Genomic DNA, 9,761 nt, shown 5'->3' with positions numbered 1-9,761 from the left:
TTAAAAACTCAAAGTGATTATAAATTTGAATCGCCGGTGTCTTAGATAAAGTATAATTATAAAGTATGTTAAATATAATTGTATATAATTGTATTTAACATATATAAGTACTTATATATTAACTTTGAATGAATATATAAGTATTTATACATTTATATGCTAGGAAATAAGATTATAAAGTATGAAACAAAGTCGCCGGTGTCTAACGAAAATGGCACCACCCAAAAACATAATAGCTATGAAGAGATAATTATACACATCCATATATGAAAGGGGATACGTCACCAATCATGATAGCCAAAAGCAAAATTAATCATATTTGCCTTCAACCACATAAAAGAATTCAACTTTAGTTTGTCAAGGATATGATTAGGATCGGAGGTCGTATTGTTGAAAACCCGGTTATTCCTTTCCTTCCAAATAACCTTCAAGAATGAATAAGATGGTCACGGCATGCCTACCAAACAACTAAACAATAAAGTGGTCACGAATCACATAGGAAGAAATCGAAAAAATTTGAAGCCACTGCCAGACAAGGGACCAAACGCTGCCAAAGGTCGCACACCCTAAGAATAGAAGATCCGCCGTCTCTAGAGAGCCACAACCAGCCGCACACGAATTACTTTTTGCTTGAAGAACACGCTCTCGCACTAGATTGTCTCTGGTTGGAAGTCAATTACGTAGAAGGCGCTCCCGCACACGAATTACCTTTAAAGCGACTTGATTGTACCAAACATTTCAACGAGATCCCTATCCATATGCTCTTCCGCGGACCTGGGGAATTATAAGCCCTGAATAGGATCCAGCAACCACTTCCATTTATCATGAATATGATCCTGTTGTATCTTCTTCTGTTGATGAGAAGGAGCCGGAGAGTGAAACTGTTCCGATGGACGTTGATGTTAATGCTGGTGATGATGAAGTTTCCAACTCTAAATTTGTTGGAGATCTGATTCCGTTAGAGGAGGCTAAACTGCGCTGGCCAAAACGGTATCAAGAGAAGGTAGATTTGTTTTTCTTTATTTACTTGTATTGATTTTAAAGAATTGTAAAATGATTGAAATTTGAACCTGATTTTAAAGAATTGTAAAATAATTGAAAATGCTATGAGTTTTTTAGTTTATAAATGTTGCAGAATATGATGATGCAAAACAATGTTATGTAACAAAGCATAACACTCTCTCACCTTTTTCCTACTCCCACGCGTCTCCTCCACACCCACATGCCTCCCCTTCATATATAATATAGAGTAGTGATATATGTACAACCATTTGGTACAACTTTGATGACAACTTTCATTTGCTCTCTTCTCATTGGTCCAAAACAATAGAGAAAGAAAAAGGAAGAGAGATAATAAGAATATAATGTGAGTATAAGAGATAAAGTTGTCAAAAAATTGTAATAAAGTGGTTGTACAAATATCATTTCTCTATAATATATAACTATGTATAAAAAGGTAATATATAACTATGTATAAAAAGGTAATTTCTACTTTTTCTTTCATCTAACTTTACCCTAAATTTAAACTCTTATACTAACAATCGTACCCTTCTTTACCTGATCGAATAATTGAAAAAGAAATACACAACCAAAAACAAATAATTGAAAAAATAAAAACTGATTTAATACTATTTTATTTATTTTTAAATCATTTCTTTATTTGATCTCAATTCCGTTAATTGTTTACCATTCTTCACATGTTCATACTTTATTTAGGTGAAAAAAGCATGACCCATAACTAGTATTTCATCTTCTTTAAGTCATAATGCTCTATTTCACGAGTCCACATCTTCTCACTAAAAAGTTTTTTTTTTTTTTTAAGGAATCTTCTCACTAAAAAGTTAAAAATTAAAATGAAGTAAAGCAACAACTAATAACTTGTGCCCAATCCATCCATTTGATATCAATGATTATTTTCAATTTATCAATCTATTATTTAAATCGATTGGACCGCTTCATATTAGTTTATAAAATTAATTGTTTTTTTTCATTCTTTTGGTTAGATATTATAAGTTTTATCCAACATATTAGATGTTTTTTTTTTAAAAGCTAACAATAAAAATACTTCTTTAGAGAATATTAATAAGATTTTAATACAAATAGTAAAAAAAAAAGGTTCTCGTGCAACAATCCCGATATATATGTGTGTGTGTCAAGCAGTATAGTGGCTATAAATTCACCATTTTAAGGTAAATAAGTGAAGCGTTCAGGTTCGAAATTCGACCCTTGTATATACTATGCAATGTCTATACAACTAAGGGGGGTGTATTGGATTAGGATTTTAAAGGACAATTTTTGCGTAAAAAAGTCTCAAAGATTTTAAAAGATTTTGTAGGATTTTAATAACTTTCATGATTTTAAAAGACTATCAGGATTTTCAATTTGGATTTCAATGGATTTATATCATAAGATTTTAAAGGATTTTAATGGATTTTATGGATTTATAAGATTTCAAAAGATTTTATGAATTTTTAAGGACTCATTGAAAAGAAATGATTACAACACACTCTCTATCATAATATTTTCAATACATACTCTTATTTTTTATTTTATTTTTATGAGAGATAGAGAGAGGGGGGAAGAGAGAAGGGAGAGAAGGGAGAAAAGAGAAGAGAGAGAGAGGGGGAAAAGAGAGAGAGAGAGAGAGACGAAGAGAGAAGGGAGAAGAGAGAGAGAGAGAGAGAGAGAGAGAGAGAGAGAGAGAGAGAGATGAAGAGAGAATGGAGAGAGAGGAGGGAGAAAAGAGAGGAGAACGAGAATGGAGAAGAGAGAAGGAATAAGGGATAAGAAAGAGTAGTAGACTTTTAAAGAAAAACAATCCCAAGAAATTTTATGTCTTCATGAAAGACTTTTTCTTGTTAAAATTTCACTTGAAAATCCCACAAAATCCATCAAAATCTAATTTATTAAACAATCCTTTGAAATTTGAATGATTTTGAATACCATGAGACTTTTTTTAAGTGATGAAATGTCTTGATTGAATACCTCAAGATTTTTTTAAAATGACAAAGAATCTTGATTGAATACCACAAGACTTTTTTAAAATTGTAAAGAGTCTTGATTGAATACCACAAGACTTTTTCATAATTAAAAAGTCTTTTAAAATCCCTTAGAATCCTAATCCAATACATCCCTCTAAGTTAAACTTACGAGAACATATCCATAATTATTCTTAAAGTATCTCATATGTGCGAGAGGTAAACAGAGAGCTAAACTCCCGCAAAGAAGGTTCCAACCGCATCACTTTGCAAGATAGGAAGAAGATCTCTTGGAGGAGAGTCATGACAAAACTCAAAATTTAATGAAGCACAAAACTTAGCCATATAATCTGCACGTTGATTCCCTCACAAAGGATGTGAATAACCTTGGATTTCCCTGATCAATTAAATCTTATGTATTGAATTAAAACAACATAAATATGAAATTTTAAGGAGGTGCCTTTGATGATGTGGATTAATCAAATATTATTAATCAAATCTAAATTATTTATAATTCTCGTTGCACTAAAAGAGAAACTACACATTAAATTTAGTGACTACCGACACATATCCTCTGCTAGGTTTTCCAACATAAAAAATTATAACCAATATTACTTTTGCATATATCACTATAGTTGTTGTTCAGATTGCTATATCCTACCTCTTTTTTTTAAATATATGGCCCTTTAAGAAAATTACTGATATTAAAAAGTTGATTTTTGAATTAATTTTGGTGACAATTGCTATTGTTTTATATGTTTATTTTTTAGGAGTGAAAATTTGTTAATGTTTCATGGAGTATTTTGCAGAAAAATATGTAAAATAAATAAGGGTATATTGGTAAAGAAATATAATGTACATTGAAAGTTGAAAGGACTCTTAAATAAAAAGGGGATAAAGAAAAAACTCAAGAGTTTTATAATTAAGAACATAAGTAGTATTTGAATAGTTAATGTGCGAAAAAGATCAACCTTCGGTTAAAACTTACGACTTAGTATGTTTAAGATATAGTTTATTAAAAAGTATAGACTTAGACTTTTAATAAATCCTGTTTATTTAATTTGATAAATCTTAGACTTGCAAAAAAGTATATGTTGTGTTATGACTCAAAAATTGAAGATTTGGAAAAGTGAAGAAACGTGACACGATTTGGCAACCGTGTCACGATTTCTGAGGGCCGAATGCATGTTTGTCTTGGAGGGAAAACGTGACACGATTTTGGGAAAACGTGACACGATTTTCGGCTTGCTGGGCACGTTTTCAGGATAAGGTTGGTCGTACCTTGGGTCGTACGTATCAAACGTGACACGATTTTGACAGATCTGAAACACGTTATAAGCATTCTTTGACCCATTTTGTTGGGTAAGCTTGGTGAATCTCATGGAAACCAAAGGAGGGAACTTTTAGGGTTTTAGATACTAAAGGTTGAGGGTCTTTGGGTGAGGTTCAAAGCTTCAAGATGTGAATCTTAGAGAACCAAAAGAGGGGGCTCTTGGGAAAAGGGTTGGTGCCTTTTGGGGAAGATTCATGGGGTTGAGAAACACATGAGTGAAGAGTCTTTTGTAAGCAACATGGGTGAGTCTTGTGAAACCAAAAGAGAAGATCCTTAGTGAAATCAAAGGCTAAGGGTTGGTTCTCTTTTGGGGGTTAGATTCTAGTGTTGGGAAACAATTGTAACCACCTTGGGAGAGTGAAAATTCATGAGTGTCTTGTTCATTGGTGAGATTGGGAAAATGGGTAGAAATTAGGGTTGTTCTTTGTGAGCTTGTTGAAGCTAATTTCTTGTAACCCATTTGTATCTCTTTGTAAGAACTCATTGATAGTGGATTGGAGAGATCAATCTCTCCCCCAGAGTAGGTCAAGTTGGACCGAACTGGGTGAACATTTCTTGGTGTTGTTATTTTTCTTTACTCTCTTTATCTTGTTTATTCCTTGGTTGGATTGTGGTTTTGCTATGCACTTGGTTTATAGACTAGGTTTATATTGTTGTTGTTGCTTGTGGTTAATTTTGGTTGTTGGTTGCCATTGATACTTGCTCCACACATCATAGTTTGTATTAGTGTGAAATTTGAGTCCGGAATTCACAACAATTGGCGCCCACCGTGGGGCAAGGGGAGAAGTTTGTCAAGTGTGCACCATGGGTACCAAAGGTTACATCTTGGAGATGGAAGCAAGCATGGTTCAATGGAAGCATTGAAGGTTGAGGTTTTGAAGCCGGTCATCCTAGCACAATCGAAGAAGGTAAAGTGTGAAGAGAGGAGGTCATGATGGTAGTGTCATGGCGGTGATGTGTGTGTTCTCAATGGGTAAGTTTAGCCTGGAGAGGCGGTGTGAAGAATACTCGCGATCAACCTTTGAGGTGGAGTGGCAAGGTGGAAGCATAGTGTGAGTACGCATTTGGAAGTTGAGGTAGAGAAAGCTCAACTTGAGGTGGAGTTGATGACACCGGGAATGGTACGACTATGGAGGCCTTGGGTGCTATGCTCTAGTTGGGAGCATGTGAATTCTTCAAGAGGACGGAAGGCATTCCGGGGTTTGAAGAATGTTTGGCATGGCTTGTGGAATTACCGGAAAAGGCCAATGGTAATTGGAGGCAAGTGAATCTTCGGGAGGACGGGTTTGATCACTCCGGGGGCCGAAGAGGTTATGGTGTAGGCTTGTGGAACTACCTAAAAATCCTAGTGTAGTTGGATGCAAGGAACTTCAAGAGGGCGGAAGGCATTCCGAGGTTTGAAGAGGTAAAGGTGAAATCTTGTGGAACTACAAAGTTTAGTTGGATGCAAAGTGAAGAATCAGACTTGGAAGCTTGTGGAACTATCAAGGATGGTTGGATGCAAGTGGAGGTCGGTGTGTGGATCAAGGTTTAAGCGGGGATTTGGACTTGATTGGTGTTGTGTCTTGAGGAATAGTTCAAGGCATGGTTAAGGAGAATGGTGGTCGATGGTTAAAGTGGCATCATCATCATTTTAGAGTCAAGGTGGAGAATGTTGTGTTATGACTCAAAAATTGAAGATTTGGAAAAGTGAAGAAACGTGACACGATTTGGCAACCGTGTCACGATTTCTGAGGGCCGAATGCATGTTTGTCTTGGAGGGAAAACGTGACACGATTTTGGGAAAACGTGACACGATTTTCGGCTTGCTGGGCACGTTTTCAGGATAAGGTTGGTCGTACCTTGGGTCGTACGTATCAAACGTGACACGATTTTGACAGATCTGAAACACGTTATAAGCATTCTTTGACCCATTTTGTTGGGTAAGCTTGGTGAATCTCATGGAAACCAAAGGAAGGAACTTTTAGGGTTTTAGATACTAAAGGTTGAGGGTCTTTGGGTGAGGTTCAAAGCTTCAAGATGTGAATCTTAGAGAACCAAAAGAGGGGGCTCTTGGGAAAAGGGTTGGTGCCTTTTGGGGAAGATTCATGGGGTTGAGAAACACATGAGTGAAGAGTCTTTTGTAAGCAACATGGGTGAGTCTTGTGAAACCAAAAGAGAAGATCCTTAGTGAAATCAAAGGCTAAGGGTTGGTTCTCTTTTGGGGGTTAGATTCTAGTGTTGGGAAACAATTGTAACCACCTTGGGAGAGTGAAAATTCATGAGTGTCTTGTTCATTGGTGAGATTGGGAAAATGGGTAGAAATTAGGGTTGTTCTTTGTGAGCTTGTTGAAGCTAATTTCTTGTAACCCATTTGTATCTCTTTGTAAGAACTCATTGATAGTGGATTGGAGAGATCAATCTCTCCCCCAGAGTAGGTCAAGTTGGACCGAACTGGGTGAACATTTCTTGGTGTTGTTATTTTTCTTTACTCTCTTTATCTTGTTTATTCCTTGGTTGGATTGTGGTTTTGCTATGCACTTGGTTTATAGACTAGGTTTATATTGTTGTTGTTGCTTGTGGTTAATTTTGGTTGTTGGTTGCCATTGATACTTGCTCCACACATCATAGTTTGTATTGGTGTGAAATTTGAGTCCGGAATTCACAACAGTATATTATTAGGCTCTAAAGCTGGCTTATTTATAATACATATTAAATAAAGTTAAAAATATAGATTTTACAAAATAATATAACAAATAATATAACATATATTTTTTTGAGGGAAAATGAAATAATATATATATATAAACTTTCAATGCAACAATGAGTTTATAATACATGTGTTAAGAGGTGTACAAGTATTAAATATAACACCGGTGTGATTTGATCAATCTTCATATAAAATATATATCTATAATAGATAGATAATCAAAGTAGTTGTTTTACTTCTTTATTGAATTTATTTATGCATTTACAATAATGAATATGCATATGAGATTAAAATTCCTTTGATTCTCCTTGAGATGATGATGATGACCATAATGCATTTTTGACATACACCCCAAGCACCAAAACCAACAAGGTTGCCACAATCATATTCACCAATAACTTTCCCTTCTTAGGCCTTGTGTCGCCAAAACCAAACCCTAATTGGTTAACATCATTATCATCCCTTGATCTCAAACTTATATTAAAATCTAAAATCCTTGTTTTCAATCTTTGTGTCATCTTGCCTTGTCTCTTTCCCTTACCCTCAGCAGTTTTAATAACTTCTTTTTGTTCCAACACCTCATCATTAGTCCTCACCTTCTTTTGATCATTTTCAACTTTTTCTTCTATTTTGTTATTTTCTTTTTCATCAATAATTGGTTCTTCTTTCTTTTGTGATTCTTGTTGATCTTCAACCGCTTGTGCTTGTGTTGGTACCTTAGGTTCATCACTAAGTTGTTGTGGCATTGAAGATTCTTGAGGTGGATTTGTGATAGGTTCTTGTTCTTGAGGCTTATTAGCTGGGGTGATGAGCTTTGGAAACATGATTGATAGCACTCCACGGTCAAACTTGGCACTCACGTCATTGGTCTCACAATATGGAGGAATTGGAAATTCTTTGCCAAAACGATGCCATATATTCTCAATCCCTTGTCTTTCACAATTGATCCTTAGGACACCTTTTGAAGTCACTTGCACTCTCAATTGTTCCTTTGTGAATCCTGTACTTGTTGGAATAGAAGTATATACACACATATAGAAGAAAATGAGAAATGGCTTAAAACAAATAGAAATGATACACAAATATTTGACAACAAATTTCGGATAACAATTTGAATGATTAATCCAATTTAAGTATACTTTTTAATTACATTCAGTTGATGATTAATGAATATGATAATATGTTACAACTCGTTAATTATATTCATTAATCATACACCGATACCAAACATGACTAACCACGATTTTGAATCGCGTTAAACATGTTGTCAAATTTTAGTTGTTTAAATAACACTACTATCGATACGATGGTCTTTAAACTCATATGATATCTTTAATATTTCATTTTTTTTGTTCAAAGAGTGATGCGGCGAAACTCATCCGCGCCTCAAGCCCTCACCATATGAAATATCTCTACAATTTTTTACCATGTGAGTTGTACTTACCGGCCTGAATGCCTAATATTATGCACTTACAATATATGATTAATGAATGAATTTAATTTTTAATTTGACAGAGATAATGTTTTAGAAGAAATTTACAAAAATATTTATTTATGTAAGATATGATTATATACATGCAAAGTTAAACATATACCTGGTAGCATTAGAACAAGAGTGGCACTTGTTTCATCTTCATTCCATTCATGATATGGTTGCAAATCTTTGTAAACACGATCAGGTGTTGATTGTGCCTTTTGATCCATACTTGCCAAAAATTTCTTTGTTGTTGATATTATTTTGTGTTTTGGTTCTTTCTATTTATGCTTGAAAATGAAAGCTATGCCAGTGTGCTTTTATATGCTTCGATTGGAGAATATTATGCATTGTGTATACAATTTTTAAATTGGTAATTGTAATTTATTATTTTGTTTTATTACTTTCTTTTCGTGCAGACATTGTTTCTCTGTAGTCAAGTCTATGATGCAAGAAAAATTATATGCTTTGGTCTCAGAAGTGACCTTGTGTTTTGGCAATGTTATAATCATAGAGGAATATTCCTCTATTAGTAGACAAAGATAGGGATTTTAGCATTTTTAGCATTTATTAAACTGCTGTTAAATATAAACATAGAATATGAATATATTCTATTTTTGGTAGGAAACATTTTGATGATGTTAGTCTTTCACTCTCAAATGGATTTATGGACTATCTCATTAGAGGCGTAAACGGTTTGGATAAAACCAATAAACCTAAAAACTAAAATCAAACAAAAAATTATTCAATCTTTTTTGATTCGGTCAAAACCGAACCAAAGAAACCCGAGCTAAATTGATTCGGTCCTCAGTTTCAAATTTTAAGTCCACTCTAACTTAGCTTGGGATCGATATTTTGCAAAAACCATCACTCAATAGAAAGAAAAATATAGAAAAGAAACAAAAACAAAAACTTCTCGTCACTTACTTGAAAGGAACAAATGATAAGTGTCACATATAACTTAAGTTGTTCAATTAAGAAATCCCTCCTTCCCGTTTTTTCTTTTAAATAAATACAAGTATTTAAAAAAGTTACCTTTTTTAGTTGTATTTTCAATTGAATTGGTCAATCAAACCAAACCAAACCAAACCATATATATCATCGGTTTAATTTGATTTGGTTCAACTTTTAAAAATGAAAACTAAATCAAATCGAACCGACATGAATTTGATTGATTTGGACATCATTTTTACTCAACCGAACTAACCTGAAATGTTACACCCCAATGTTCACAAATTGTGTCATTTTCATCCGTTATGAGATTAATATCGATTTGGGTATATTGAC

The 9,761-nt window shown here is 34.1% G+C and overlaps 1 protein-coding gene across 1 annotated transcript; it reads right to left on the bottom strand.

Annotated features, from left to right (window-relative positions):
- Positions 1–7,090: 7,090 nt before the first annotated feature.
- Positions 7,091–8,832, bottom strand: LOC146924508 (uncharacterized). Its single transcript, XM_085709522.1, has 2 exons — positions 8,596–8,832; positions 7,091–8,000 (listed from the first exon to the last, which is right to left on the bottom strand). The coding sequence occupies exons 1-2, from the start codon at positions 8,702–8,704 to the stop codon at positions 7,288–7,290; spliced, it is 822 nt and encodes a 273-aa protein (XP_085565648.1). The 5' UTR covers positions 8,705–8,832; the 3' UTR covers positions 7,091–7,287.
- Positions 8,833–9,761: the final 929 nt, after the last annotated feature.

This window comes from Medicago sativa, chromosome 5 (genome assembly GCF_051527215.1).
Source record: "Medicago sativa cultivar Bolivia chromosome 5, Bolivia_mono, whole genome shotgun sequence".
Taxonomy (NCBI): domain Eukaryota; kingdom Viridiplantae; phylum Streptophyta; class Magnoliopsida; order Fabales; family Fabaceae; genus Medicago; species Medicago sativa.
This window is presented reverse-complemented; position numbering and strand designations above follow the sequence as displayed.

Excerpts from the sequence above, each read along its gene's own strand:
- LOC146924508 (XM_085709522.1), bottom strand. The coding sequence starts at position 8,704 with ATGGATCAAAAGGCACAATCAACACCTGATCGTGTTTACAAAGATTTG. Across the intron at positions 8,001-8,595 it reads TCTTGTTCTAATGCTACCAG|GATTCACAAAGGAACAATTG; the intron begins GTATATGTTTAA and ends CAACAAGTACAG.